Below are 16,516 nucleotides of genomic sequence, written 5' to 3'. Positions count from 1 at the left end.
ATTTCATAGTTAGATTAAAGGTTACAATAATTTTTACTGTCCACATTTTAATATCATTTATTTAATGTAGATCGAATATTCAATTTTATATTTTCCAATGTCAGGTAATTATTGTTATTGTTTTTTTTCTCCTGTCTCTATCTCTTCTTATATTCATTACTTATTGTTATCAATATGTATTTTGTTAATAGATTTATATTATCCACTGACACTTCGTGATAGAATTGCATTTTAATATATTATTAGATTAAAACCAATATTTTTAGCTTTTCCACTTTATTTAAATAATGTATTTTGTTTGTTAGAGCCAAAATCACTCGTGAACTGGTGGAGGCTTAAAATAACCCAGTAAAATAATCCATAAGTACACAATGATAATACCAGCGTTGCAATAACAAATTTTCTTTACCACAAGGTCATATGCTGCAGTGAATGCACTTTGTTTAAAATCCAGTTATGATGGCATAAATATATACTACATCGCGGGTCTCCGAAAGTGCTACGGGCTACTTTTTATTCGCACGACATTGTTATGATGTTCACGAAACCAGTTTAAATTTTCTCGTTATGTACCTACTTAATTTTTTGCGACCGGAAAGATATCTCAAATGTGAAAGGCTATTGTTTTGTTTTGGAATATTTTTTAGACAGTTTAATAAAGTAGGTATTTAAATTAAATATTAGAAGTAACATATTGATGGGAAAGTGAAACGCCATAACTATACAGTATTTTTTCTTATCGTGTTATTTTACTACTAATATCTACTGCTTTCCTAATGCCGTTTCTCTGCAGGCTTCGGCAGAAAAGATGGAACTGCACACTCTTCTGCCCTGACATACACTTTTAGCTTCCTTCGCATCCATACATCTAGCCATACATGCTCTCCGATTACGTAGATTTTTGACAACACCAGATGTTAGGTTCTGATTGATCTGGTTGTGCCAAGTCTTTTTGGGCATCTTTGTTCTGTTCTCCCGTTTACATTTGCCAAACATACTTTCTCAGTCGTTCTCTTGTTATTCATTCGCTTCACGTGTCCACACCGCCTTAAAGAACTTTTCTTAATCTTTTCAATTATCCCTAGTTCAACCTTTATAATTTAAATATATACTTATGTTGTGTTTAATGTGGAAGTGACTAAGAATATATTAAATTTAAATTATTAAAAATATTGCTTATGTGTTTGAGTATGTTATGCTGATTGCCTATAATATTAGTGCTCGGGGTGAGTTGTTCGGGTTTGCTAATGTTTATTTTATTTTATTTATTTATGGTTCACAAACAATAAAAAATATATTAAAACAATAAAAACATATATAAGAAATGAAATACAGTGCAATACAATTTGTTTGAATGTTTTTCATCAATTAGATGAGAACATAACAAACTTACAGAAACAATGAAGGTGCAGGTTAAATACATATATAAATAATAAAAAATTGTTGTAAAAAAGGGTAATTACAATTGAAATAATTAAATTTAAAAAAAAGCTGCAATAAAAATAAATGTTGTAGCAAATAAGTTTTTGTCGGGTTTTAATTTGATTTGTACTCATTTTCTTTTCTGCCTTATAGATATTCTGTTCCGATTTATCACATTTTTATAAAGTGACTATCGTATGGCTTTACATACACTAGTTTTATATAAACTAGCCACCTATGTCTGAATAGGTTAACATAGCTATTGAGATAGCTGATAACCATACCAATAGGAATTTAATTAATCATATGAAGAAATTATCATATGCTTACCAACGTTATCTTATTTATTTTTTATTATGTAGGCATGGTTTGGAGAAAGTAACCGCCAGTGCTCCATATAAAAAGTACCATCTTAAAAACTATATGTTGGGGAGACAATGAATACATTACAATACACATGATAATGGAGTCAGCGAGGAAAAAAGAGTAACCTATTGTTCGTGAGTTGAGTTTATTGTTATTTCATCTGTTATAGCCATCTTGTTGTAGGTATTGTACTGCGTATATCAACAATTTCTCTAATTTAGGTGGATACTTAGTAGAGATCTTTTCACTTATTTCACGATTGTTACCGATGGAAATTCATATTTTTATAGTCATTTTATGTATGTAAATATAGTAATAAAAATTAAATCAACTGGGAAATAAAGGAAATTATTGTGGAATACTGCTTTAGGTGGAAATTAATTGAATATGTTTATTCAAAAATACAAAAATTAATACACAATTTTTCGCAAAAAATACAATACAATTATTGATAGTATTTAAATTGACGTATGTTATGACTTATTTAACCCTTAATCGCATCCAATGGTGCATAGGGCACCGCTCCGCATCGAATCGGTGTCAATTAGATCGTTAAATCACAAGATGAGGTTTTCATTCTGTTATATAATGTTTATTGACAAAATAGTGTTTATTGCTAGGGAAAATTAAACATGTTTAATGACGTGGATTGCAACGCGTTGCTTCTTTTCTCATGAGAACAGTAATGTGATGGAGTCTACAGTTCATTGTCTACGATATAGACGATGGACTGTATTCAAATTTGTGTTAGGGTAATAAAATTTTCGTCTCGGTCAACGAAATTTGATCAAACCATTCTCTAACCAAGGTGTATACTGCCATACAAGTGTGCGGAAGTAGGTACCTTCATTTACTCATGAGATGAGTCGCGAAAGATACGTTAAAAAACATGTAACAAAAAATGCAAATTCATTCGCCTACTTATTAGTTCCTCGAATCCTACCTACTTTCCATTCATAATAGATCTGAATAGTGAAAGAAGACCACTAGTACAGAGATCATGAGGTCACGAATATCGCTACATAATGCTATAGGTAGATACTAATATCCATATTTTTTCTTTAAAAGATGAAAATAAAAAAGGAGTATTAAAGTAAGTACAAAAATCGTGCTACGCAATTTGCACCCGTATATGGGTGTATAGATCTGTGCAATTCATGTCAGTCAGTACAGCGAGCCGAGCGCTCCATCCATAGTTTGGGATGCTCGGTGATGCTCGCCGCGAGCGATGTTACGAAGATATGCTCCGGTCAGTCTCCACCTTAAGGTAGAGGAAATGCAATTGAGATAGTATGGGCTCATAGGACGTAGAGAATCTGAACATATTGTAAACCAGGGGATCTTCGTCGTAAGAAATCTAGAGGAAGACCGAATTATTCATGGATGCTTCAGAAAGATGACATGATTCGAAGGCATGACCTAGGTGACGTGGTCCATGGTAGAAAGACCTTCAACCTGAGGAGGAAGAGATCTGACTCCAACATTGTACAAATACGATGGAGCCAGGAAGAAGATTCAATTGAAAATTTTTGACATTGTTTGTTATTTTTGACAGTGTCACAGCAGCTACGCGGCGTTTTCGGCGCGCTGATCGTACGCCAGCCGTCTCCCCTGGAGCCGGCCAGCGCGCTGTACCAGCACGACCGCGGCACGTCGCACGTGCTGGTCGTGTCCGCCGCTGCCGAGAGCAAGGCGGGCACGCTGAGCGCGCGCCCTTCCGGCCTCAAGCTGGACGGCCACACCGGACGAGATGGGGACTTCAGGAGGTAGGATTACCATATATGATTACTTGCTACCTACTTTAGCAGCAGTTTTATATTTAGTTAACCAGCTTTGGGTGCATCTGCCCGGCCAGCAGACGCGTGCACAGATAATTAATTAGGTTAGGCAGTAGAGGTTGGTAGTAAGGTAAGCTAAGTACTACATAGTAAGGTAGGGTAGGTACTGGTTGCTTTTTTATTATATATATAACGCGGGTAAGTTAGAACAGGCACTGCTTTTCTGCCTATATGGAATGCACGCCCATACCGGCTAGTCCTTATCCAGGTGATTTTTCACTGTAATATTTATACAACCCTTGATCGGCACTAGAAGCGTAGAACTGACACCTTGCCTGCATGTAATTAATGTTCAAGATAACAGGCTTCAATGCAGTGACCTATGTACCATTGCATGTAGATTATGGGTTAGAAAAAGAATAATGTTAAATCTGGTATTTCTCCTGATCGATAGTATTCTATTACTTGTACAGTCACATATATATTTTTTTGAAAATGTGTTTTCAAAATAAGTATAATGTTTTCATTTTTTTTATTTGAACGTAAGTATAATGTATGCATTTATTTCAATTCGGTATGAAAAGCTGTATCAAAATTAGCCATTTTGCTTCTTTCATTGTAACCTAGATTAATAAATTAACAATAGAGTTTATAATATACATATTTCACTTTAAAAACTAAACAATAAAAAAAAGATTAAATGCAACTTTCCAGAAGCATGCATTTTTGTGATGTTGCCCTTCACTAGACACAGTAATTCACATGCAAGTTCCTGGCATCATCTATGGTTTAGCTAATAATACATATGTGGAGGTCCTAACAAAAAGTTACATTTATGTATTAATTTTTATTTTATGTATTAATATTGTCACAATATAATTTTTTATGTGTTTTTGTTAGTAAAATACAACTTAGTAGACTCAAAAAATCTGTGTTTGATTTGAAATTAATACATAAATTAAAATGGAGTTCTACAAATTAAACGCCAAATCAATAAATAAATAAAAAGTTACATCTCTAATATTGCACAAAAAATTCTTTAAATGCAAATCTGTTCTGTTTACTGTACTTTATCGAAATATTGATTAAAATTGTGATAAAATGTGACCAATCCTGTGTTAAATCAATACGAAATCATAAAATTGCACCAAAACAATTTTACAAGCTAGAATTCCTGATTACCTACATAAAATCTTTTATAATGGATATGTAACGTTTTGGTGAGGACCTTCACAAATAAAATATTATGATTGATATTACATGCATATTTCGCCCACTCCTTTCAAGAACGTCATAATTAAAAAAAACTTGATTTTTCAGGAGAACGTTTTTAAAGTTTAAAAATATAATACAATGTATTAAAAATAAATATCAAGCCACTTATTGAACTTTTTACTGTGCTGCAGATCTTTTTGGGTAAAACCTAAAGGTTTTTTCTCCATTTGAAAATTTTTAAGTATATTTTAAAAAATAGTTAAACAATACCTTTTCTTCAAAATACAAAAACAACACTTTCTGCCCTGTAGCGGGTAAATATTTAGTTAAAAATATGCCGCTTTTGCTGGGATATAGTACATTTTCTGGGCATTCCGAAAGTATGCACAACTTAAAATTGACGATTTTTGATTTATGACGTTCTTGAAAGGAGTGAGCGATTTGTGAAAATCGTTATAGGTGCAAGCGCAGAAAGCTATGTCTCGCGTATTAATTTTTTGCTACGTGATAAATAAAAATAAATTCCAAGTAATTCAATCTTGGAAATGATATGGTATGTTTTACAACGTTTCCAGTGTTCCAAGCAATTTGAAAGTGCATTTATACCGGAGGCAAATATAATCTAACATCTCTGGTATCGGCTGTCACGTTATTCTATTTTAATGTTTTCTCGTATCGCCGCAAAATTAATATCGTGAAAATGCTTATTCTGATCACTTTCTAACAAGCGATCAATCATCCTATTCACCAGGCTATATCTAACGATGCTTAATTATTTTTCAGATGTGTCAAGTTGAAATTATTTCAATATTATCGTTTTAATGTTGCCGTATTGAAATTAACAAAGCATATATGCATGTATTTAAATAAATTATTTTTAATGAATGTTAAACATTAATATGTTCCCCGTGAAGAAAGTTAATTTTGATAGAACTTTAGTTGGCAGTTAAACGTTTTCTCTTTATTTCCATTCCTTCTCTTTCTCTTCAATTATAAAATATATATACATATATATATATATATATATATATATATATATATATATATATATATATATATATATATGTATATATATATAAATATATATATATATATATATATATATATATATATATATATATATATATATATATATATATATATATAAATATATATATATATATATATATATATATATATATATATATATATATATATATATATATATATATATATATATATATATATATATATATATATATATATATATATATATATATATATATGTATATATATATAAATATATATATATATATATATATATATATATATATATATATATATATATATATATATATATAAATATATATATATATATATATATATATATATATATATATATATATATATATATATATATATATATATATATATACATATATATATGAGATGTCAAAAAATAATATGAAAATAACTCCTGTAATTGGAGATAATCCAGATTTTGTATTTGGACACACTCAAAATGTTGTAAATAAATTATCTGGTCAAATTATAAGCTTAATAATAAAAATGAAAATGGTATTTTCTGGCGTTTCTCATGTGTGTGATTATAATCCAGGATTCGGATCTCACATACTAATATAAGAGTTTCTGCTTAATAAAAAGCTTCTTTACATCTCACCAATAGATGTCTCTAGTGAAGTTCTAGTGATTCATGAACAAGGTTTCTAAATTGGTTCATATATATAGAACTTCCAAGAATTTGAGTAGTGTGGTTGTCAATAATGGGTAGAATTGGTGAATGTTACACGTGTGTAAAGTGATCACTTAAACCAGCCTATGACGGTCGTAAGCCCCGTAAATGCCCAGACTTCCATATTCTTCTTCATCTTTGATGAGATGTCAAAAAATAATATATATATATATATATATATATATATATATATATATATATATATATATATATATATATATATATATATATATATATATATACATATATATGTATATATATATATATATATATATATATATATATATATATATAAAAATATGTATAGATATATATATAAATATATATATATATTTATATATATATATACATATATATATATACATATATATATATATATATATATATATATATATATATATATATATATATATATATGTATATATATATATATATATATATATATATATATATATATATATATATGTATATATATATATATATATATATATATATATATATATATATATATTTATATATATATCTATATATATATATATATATATATATATATATATATATATACATATATATATATATATATATATATATATATATATATATATATATATATATATATATATATATATATATATATATATATATATATATATATATATATATATATATATATATATATATATATATATATATATATATGTATATGTATATACTATGTACATATTTTTTAATTAATAATCCACAAAGCATTTACTTTTAGAGGCTTGTCTGCAGGTAGGATAGTAAGGATAGAGAATGTAAATGTGAAAAACACCTCTTAAACACCTAGACCAATTGAAAATAATTAGATTTTAATATTGGTACAAAAATTATCACACTTTTACTTTTTTACTAAACATACTTCTTTTAACCCTTATCCGCCACTCAATGGTGTATAGTGCACTGCGTCGCACTGAAGTGTTATCTTAATCGTTAAATACTTGGAGGTAATATTAAAAAAAAGTATTATGAGTGAAAAATCACTTGCATTTATTTTGGCTCTCCTGGGAATCGAACCCGAGACCTTTTAACACAGTAGCTAAACGCGATGACCAGTACACTATAAAGAGGGATATTACTACTTTTTAAAATAGTTTATTTTAGTTACGTTGTGTCTCTCCAAAAAGAGACTTAGCTCTTGTGTTTGGAGAGAGACTTACACATAATAATTGCCTTTTTTTACTTGAAGAATTGCAATTTAAACTAAAATAGTTCCTATATTTACTTGAAATTTGTTAAAACAAAATCTACAGTAAGTTTTAAAAAACTGTTCTCTGTACTATTTTGACGGAGTCCATTGTGCTGTTCTTTCCTCCCTATACAACAGCATTGTTGCAATGCTGTCTTGACCGTTGATCAGTATAACGCTGTCTAGGATAACATGAGTTTATCTATCAAGTTGAATATATACCGTTTTCCACGTTGATTCATAAGGCAGTCACGCGCATGCCATATAAGAGTATTTCGCTTTTTATCATTCATCTCTGAGGTTTTCAGAGGATGTAGTGAGTACCACAATTCTTGAAGTGTATTTGGATTGTTCGTTGAGCAATTATTTTAGTAGGTCAACGTGTTTGTATGAGCGCAATATACGATTTCCCCTAACGCAGTAAGTACTTCAAGGCATGGATCGAATTAGTGAGACAAACATAAATTTACTTTTCATAACTTCTGTTTCCCTGGTTGTAAAATGCTGTTGTTACTACCTCGTTTTGTTTCTAAAGACCTCCAGAAATACTATGAGTATGAACGCATTGTAATCGTAGAGTACGTATCTCTCGGTAGGTACTATTAACCTGTTATCATATACGAATCCTTTTTTTTGTAAATAAAACAACTGGTCAAATTATAAGAAATGTAAAAAAATTAAAAACTTTTTTTTAGGCGGGGCTGAAGTATGTGAATTTAATGCTAGATTAGGATCTTACATAAGAGTCTTTATTTAATAGGCGGTAGTGAACTCACATGTACTGTGTCACGAGTTTGATAAATATATCAAGGAGTTCCAATCATGGGTGGAATTGGTGAATGTTGCACGTGTGTAAAGTGATCATTTAACGAAGCCTACGACTTGAAAATGTTACTATTTGACGGGGTAACACGTTATGTGTCTCGCACACGGCTTCCGTGCCCATACAAATATTGCAGCCACGGGAGTCGTGTTGTATAAAGATAAGGGTTTATAGCCGGTTTTATGTGTTTCAAAAACACGAAGGAATACACTTATTTGTAATGTTTAATGAAAAAGTTGAATTTGATTTTGAACAAAGTTATGCGGTTTCAAAAATTCGCGCTATATGATATTATTTTACACTCATTGAATGTAATAATCATCTATATTTACCTATAAAAGAAAAACACTTGTTTTTTACTCAAGTGGTAAAAAAACCAGGGTTTTTTTTACAATTTCATCATGTCTAACCACAAAGTGAATGCCGAAACAATAAATAAAATATCTCTATTTCCTTTATATTTTGTATTTATAACATTTTAAATAGCGGAGGATGTTTTTTTAAAGAACTTATGTAGTTTATTAAACGCAAGTATTTTCTTGTGTCCGTCACAATTTATCGCGTAAAGGGTTAGATCGTTACCGTACCTTTCTCTCACGCACTTGACTAATCACAAATTGACATTGACTTTCATTTCTCTTCGGGAAGTATTTTGCATCATTACTGAATACTCGTGGGTATGTACTCTCCATTCTGTCGATCATTATATTATGTTTTGTGAAAATCGACGCATTATTTTCTACGTCATTATTTATTTTAATAAGATTTTATAGGCACTGCGAACCAGCCTGTAAATAATCTGGAATTTTACACGTTTAGCTATAGAACCGTTCTAAGCTAGTACGAGTACGGGCATGCTATCCCGAGTGCCTTAATAATTTCTTCTTTACCCCTTTTCCTTGTGGTATAGTGTTTACTATTCCAACTTTTATCTTTTGTACTATTTTTCCAACCGGTTTCGACAACCACATTGTCTTCTTCAGGGATGGGCAGGGGCGTGCCTTCCATATAGGCAGAAAAGCAGTGCCTATCCCTTACCCGCGTGACATATAAAAACGCAACCAGTACCTACCCAACCTTACTAAGTAGTACCAGCGTACCTTACTACCTACCTCTACTGCCTACCCTAGTAAGTAGTACCTAACTTACCTACCTCTACTGCCTAACCTAATTAATTCTCTGTGCACGCCACTGGGGATGGGTATATACTAAACTTAAAACAGAGAAAAAAATACTTAGTTTAGTACGTATCCATCCTTGAATAAGACAAGGTATTTGGTGAAACCGGTTAGAAAAATTATACTAAAAATAGAAGTGGTTAATAACAAATTTTGAGATTCGTTTATTTTATAATGTTTATAAAATGGGCCATAAAGTATCAGCAAAAAAAAACATTCAAGAAACCTACTATTTCTTCTCCGTTTTCTTTATTATATAACAGTAATCTTTATAACCCTGAACACGTTCATCTACGTCATCAGAATACCATTTAACATATTCCACTGCTATATTCATGAATTTAGGACTGATCACCTTGCTTTCATATAATAACGATCGAGTTGAAACTGCGTTTATGTGATGCGTGGCCTATGCGCTATTTGGGTGTGGTTAGGTTAGGTTAGGATTCATTAAGATTGGTTCGATTAGGTTGTCACTGCGTAGATGCAACGCGGTGTCCAATGCACTAGTTCGGCGTAGTCAAGTTAGGTTAGGTTAATACCATAGGTTATTTGATATGTAATTTTAATGGTCTGTTTATAACTTTGTTTTTTCTTTGGTGTACCTCAAAATTTCTTGATTTGGCAGGTGTACCTTGAGCAGAAAAAGTTTGCGAAACACTGGATTAGGTTATGACGCTACATATATACTCGTATGACTCGGTGTCCTATACACTATTTTAGTCTGGTTAGAGCCCAGAAAGATTTTAATTTTATATTGTAATTCTTTAGTTAACTTTTGCCGACGTTCATTAAAAATGTATTATGTGCATTCTCGCTGCATTATTTTAATTGGCGTTTTCACTCTCGGTGATTACCATCTTTAAATTAACGTCTTCTAACGCCGACTTTCAAATAGCGCGCTTCAGGTATCAGCAAATAGCATTTCGTATCCAAGAGATTAGCAATTTATATTCGCATTTTGCACCGACAGCGAAATGGACTTTATTGCGCGTGCATAAGAAACTGGTTTTATGAGTCCATTTGTCCATTTGCGATGTTTTTATTTGTTATTTTAATTTAGTCATGAAATTGTATATGGTATTTATGTCAAGGAGTTATCAGTCGTACCTTTCCGTGGAACTTTAATCAAAGATAACTTTGGTTTACGTAATTGATTCGGCTGTTACTTTGTGGTAATATCTGTTGATTTTTTATTTAAATTTTAAACAAACCACCTATCACGTACGTATATTAAATTGGTATATTTGCATAATATTTTGTATTTTTAAAACGGTAAGTAACTGGGGATGTTTTCTTGAAAATGTCCCCACAATTCTTGGTTTTATGTCCGTCACAATGAATAGAGTAAGATCCTTACTATACCCCGCTTCCTCGTAGGGGTAGATAGAGAGAAAAGAACTCCACACCAATCTGCCTTTGCAAAAAATCTTCGCCTCTTCCATATTCGTGCATCTCCTCATATATTCCCGTCGATTATTCCGACTCCTAACCATACCATTTGCAAGTATTTAAAATACTTGATCATACCAATTTTTCCTTGGTCTTCTTCTGCCTCTATTACGAACCACATTCACCGCATATTTTTTTTATTGTTCATTCTTCCCTTCACTTCCAATTCACATGAAATGCGTTCTCTCAGACGAATGTGCGGCAAAACATTGAATGATAGATGTTTGAATGGTGAATAAGGGAAGACGTAAGGCTGAGATAAGCATTATTGATAAAATTAAGAAAGGTGTGTTGAGATGGTTTGGGCATGTGAATTTGAATTTTACTCGGTAATAATCACTATTTCTTAAAATCTACTATGACACATGTTTCGATGCATTCCGCATCATTTTTCGCAAGCATAAAGTGTTTAAAAATAATGCGGAATGCATCGAAACACGTGTCACAATAGATTTGAAGAAATCGTGGTACTTACCATGTAAAATCTAAATGAAAATTGTCTTTGGTTCCTAAAGAAATGGAATAAAAATGTAGTGATTTACGAAACATGGTGTTACGGCTTAAATAGTGCATGAAAAGTATTCGATTATTTTTGTATACTGTAAAAGGTATGTCTGAACACCTCAGAAATTCTTACAAGATTCGATTTATTTATATAATTAGATTTTCCTTTACCCAAATTTCTTCTACTCTTATTGGTATACATGCATTTTTTAAATATTTTTTTTTTTACAAAACACATATTTAAATAATACAAAATAGTTGGTAAATATACAAAAAGTTTCAAATATAACGCTTTTACCTCTCTAATAAAGTAGATACTTGTGTTTAGAGAGGGAGTTCGTTTTACAATTTTATTTTATTTTTTTATAAACAAAGTAAATGAAACAAAGTGCATTGAGTAATTAACTACTATAGTTTATTATTTTATTATTCTTCTTCTAACTTCGTAGGGCACTGCATCCTATTGACACAGCGTTATCTTGATCGTTACTTGTAGAAGGCAATGTGATCAGTCCTGCGCTTCAAGTACCAGCGGCATGAAAATGTAACAGGAAAAACGCGAAAAAAATATTTAACTGCACATTTCCTTCACTTTAACTGTTTTCAATATTTTTCTACATGGTAGAAAAGTAGGGTAGGCACTAATTTTGTACCGATGTGGAACGCACGCCACTGAATGCGGTGAACGCGGAGAAAAAGTCATAAAATACACATGATTATAAGAAAACTATGAAGGTTTTACAGTTATGTGAAAAATGTCTATTGTTTTTCAGAATTTCCGTGTCTGCCGGAGAGAAATACAGAATACGCATGATAAATGCAGTCCCACTGGATTGTCCATTGTCCATTACGATTGCTGGACACGATATGACGATCATAGCGGCCGACGGGAGGGCAGTCAAACCCACAGGAACTGCTTCCTTCGTGATGCTTCCAGGTAGGATATGTATAGGATAGGTAATTGCATTTTTATGAAGCAACATTTTGCACCGCTTTCGGGAAATAAAATAATTGCAATTTATTAAATTGGAAGGTATGTGCATCCTTTCTATAAAATTGGTTTCAGCCTTGCTACAGTAGTACAACTTCGCGATAAATTTCTTCATAATATCGATGAACATATTTCGTGTTATATGGAGCATTACTGAATTGATTGTAAAAAAAATATTGGTCAGTACTTCAGTATCGTGCGTATAAAAAATTAAACTTTATTAATACATTTTCTTTAGATAAATTAATATTAACTGAAGCATATATTTCAACAGCCAATATCGCATTTCGTAATAAAATTTGACATTATTACACTTTTATTTTTATTCATTATGAACCCTTTTAAAACCCCATCTAAATGCATACTTAAATGCATGTTTTTGCGCTTCTAGGCGCCATTCGATATTAACACGATTCTGTCATCATTGATGTATGTACATATTTTTGAGGATTTTCATAATCACGTCCAAATCTTATCATTATTATGTAAATTTAATGAAAAACCTACTTATCATTCATGCATAAGGTCAAGTAGATTTTATACACGTTTTCAAGGGCGTAAATATTCACGAACGTAAAATAACATTGCTAAACATTTTGCTTTAATATTTCGAAACCGGTTTCGTCTGAAAATATACAGGAAAAACTAAATATTTTACCTTGAGTGTGTATTTGTAATTCTTAGGCCTACCACGTACATATTTTGCATGGCTGTATAAATTATTATTTAAACTTTATTTAATTTTTTTTTCAGGGACTTTAGTTGTTATTACATATAAATTACATATAGTTGTCATTACATATAAATAAAAACATTTATTTTATTATAACATGTTTTAATTATTATACTATTAACATGAAATAATGCATAGTTTTTTTCGCATTTCATTTGTATTTTAATTATTTTTCAGGCGAAAGAATCGACTTTGTATTGAATGCCAACCAGAAACCATCTACATACGAGTTTAGGATAAAAGGTCTTGCAGTTTGTGACCAATTAACTCACAAAGCGTTACTAACTTATGAAGAAGCAGAGGACAATCTGGAAGACATTGTAAAAATTGTGAGTTCATACTTGCCATGAAATAAAAATAGTGACCCCAGAGAGAACGATGATTGCGAACAGTGCTTCTGTAGTGCAGTGTGAATGATCTTTAAAAAAAATGTAAATTTTTGTTTGTTCAAAATCTTAAATCTTTTAAGGTTATTCACTAATTGCTTTGAAATTTGAACACAATTTGCATTTTAATACAAGCGTGTTTTTATTTGTGTCGGTTTTTATACCGAAATGGCAGCGCCATCTGTTGAACATAACAACAGCACACGCAATACTAAACATTGCTCATGGCGGACAGCGTGCTTCTTGACAGATGCTGTCACTTTCGATGTTTTTGATTGCATTGTTTGAAAGATTTTTAAATATTTGAAATACTTAAACATGTAAGAAATATGTGCTTTCTATTTTATTTCTTTTGCATTTAATCAGGCTGAGCCGCACCAAGACGTGGCTGGGTAGGCCTAGTGATGATACAATTTTGAAAAATTGAAATAATATTACTATAAATAGTTCGGGTAAACTGGTAAAGAAAATCAAAAAATATTGAACTTTTTACTTTGCAACAGACCTTTTTAGGTAAAACCTGAAGGTTTTTTCTCCATTTGAAAAATATTTAGTTGGTTTAAAAAAATAATTAAACAATACCTTTACTTCAAAATGCAAAAACAACACTTTCTGCCCTGTAGCAGGAAAATATTAAGTTAAAAATAGTCTCTTTTGCTGGGATATTGTACATTTTCTGGGCATTCCGAAAACATGCACGACTGAAAATTGACAATTTTTTATTTATGACGTTCTTGAAAGGAGTGAGCGACATATCCACAATATTTTGTGGTAGAGACGGAAATGGAAAATTGTTACCAACATATACAGTGAAACCTCTATCTATCGTTCCTCGAATAATCGTTTTCCCGGATGTATTGTTTATTTCTTCTACCCCGAATTCATTTCATACGAAAATAGATCGCATCGATCGTTTGTATCCACCATTTTACCGCATTCATCGTTTGAATTATGCTACATATTTGATATAATTTGTCTGTTTTTTTACTTTTTTTAAAAATTATCTTAATTTTGTTTCATTCGACGACAATATTTCAACGTGTGGTATACAGACTATCGAAAGCTTGTGTGATGGATACAGCAGAAGAGGTCTGAAGATCTTTGGGTTCTGTTCAACTTTGTATTTTTTTTTTAATAAATACAACATCTAAAACTTATATTCTTGGAATTTCCACCTACTAATGGTTATGCAGATTGGGAGGACGGTATCTTTACTCGATCGTATCTCCTTGTGTAATGACTTCTTTATCCCGCATTCATTGTTAGAATTTTAACCAACTAATGGTAATGCAGATTGGGAAGATGGTATCTTTACTGGTTTGTGTCTTGTTGAATTCTTAATCCCGCAATCATTGTTTTCCCGCATTCATAGTTTATTGCAATAGGTCCCTTTAAAAACGATAGATAGAGGTTTCACTGTACTATAAATGTTGTTTTTTTTTCAGGATGAAAAAGTGGTGAAAAACAAAAACGTCGTGTATGGCCAACATTTACATTCCGTCACCGGTCCACCCGCTGACCTCACCGTTTCACCCATTGGAGAACAGAGGGTGTATCTCCGGGTGGACACTACATCCATTCGGATGGATGATGAAGATAACGAATACAGATATCTAAGTGATGCTTTGCCAGTGCCACCATTTTACCCATCCGAAATCAGTAAGTAGTAAATGTACATTTAGTCATCACTGCGTTGATTCAATATGGTCCCTTATGCACCATTTTAGTGCAGTTAGGGGCCGAAAGACGATCAATAAATTATCATAATCTTTTTGACATCTTAATATACGTGTATAGCATGTGTAAGACGGAGGATATCGTGAGGTGGGGACGACAACGAAGGCGATACTCGAAGGAACATATAAACAGAATGTCAGAAGACAGACTTCCACGTATCGCTCTCCAAGGCAACCCTGAAGGCCGCAGACCCCCAGGCAGACCTCCGAAAATATGAAAAGACCAGCTGGGAGTCGACATCCCAAGAGCGACATGCGGAGGCACAAACAGATCCCTAGGATCTACATAAAAAAGAAGAAGAAGAATATACGTGAAGAAAAATATGGAAGTCTAGGGTTATTTATTTTATTGATAATTGATAATTTTTGGAACTCATACTTGGGAACTCATACTCAATCATGGGTAAAATGATGGATGTTACATGTGTGTAAAATGATCACTTAACTAGCCTATGACAGATTATAAGCCCTGTAAATGCCCAGACTTCCGTATTCTTCTTCATCTATGTTGAAATGTCCGAAAATGTGGGGAAACCCAGATTTGTAAACAAGAATTTTGATACACCCAAAAATGTTGTTCACAAGTTTCAATAATGTTGGTGTAGTAGTGGTAAGCATATTTTGCTGAGGTCCAGGGTTTGATTCTCTGGGGGTTCAAAATAATTATAAGTATACCCAAGGCGCAGGACCAATCTTCCTGATGCCTTCTTAAAATTAGTGATCAATTTAACACTGCATCGATGTGTCCTTTGAACTATTAAGTGCTAATAAAGGACAGAAAACATACTCGTCATTGAACCATGTCACAATTGATTTCGGAATAATCAGCGGGTATGTATGAGAAAATATATGAATGTGGAAGGGGCGAAGAATGTTTGCAAAGACAGAGTGGTGTGGCATTCTATTCCCTCCACCTACCCCTGCAGAGAAGCGGCGTGATGGTTAGTTAGTTAAATAAATAAAAATTACAAT

General features: G+C 31.7%; 1 protein-coding gene across 1 annotated transcript in view; it reads left to right on the top strand.

Moving 5' to 3' along the window:
- Nucleotides 1–16,516, top strand: part of LOC148308284 (multicopper oxidase 3-like) — a 28,815-nt gene that overhangs the window by 8,796 nt on the left and 3,503 nt on the right. The window contains exons 3-6 of the mRNA XM_088262010.1: nt 3,344–3,554; nt 12,472–12,635; nt 13,600–13,751; nt 15,254–15,467. Coding sequence (XP_088118136.1) covers nt 3,344–3,554; nt 12,472–12,635; nt 13,600–13,751; nt 15,254–15,467 — 741 coding nt within the window. The remainder of the gene's footprint in view (nt 1–3,343; nt 3,555–12,471; nt 12,636–13,599; nt 13,752–15,253; nt 15,468–16,516) is intronic.

Source organism: Brachycentrus maculatus, unplaced genomic scaffold (assembly GCF_059751285.1).
Source record: "Brachycentrus maculatus isolate JH-2025_06_01 unplaced genomic scaffold, ASM5975128v1 h1tg000172l, whole genome shotgun sequence".
Classification (NCBI taxonomy): Eukaryota; Metazoa; Arthropoda; class Insecta; order Trichoptera; family Brachycentridae; genus Brachycentrus; species Brachycentrus maculatus.
The sequence above is the reverse complement of the archived record's forward strand: the minus strand, read 5'-3'. Positions and strand labels throughout refer to the sequence as shown.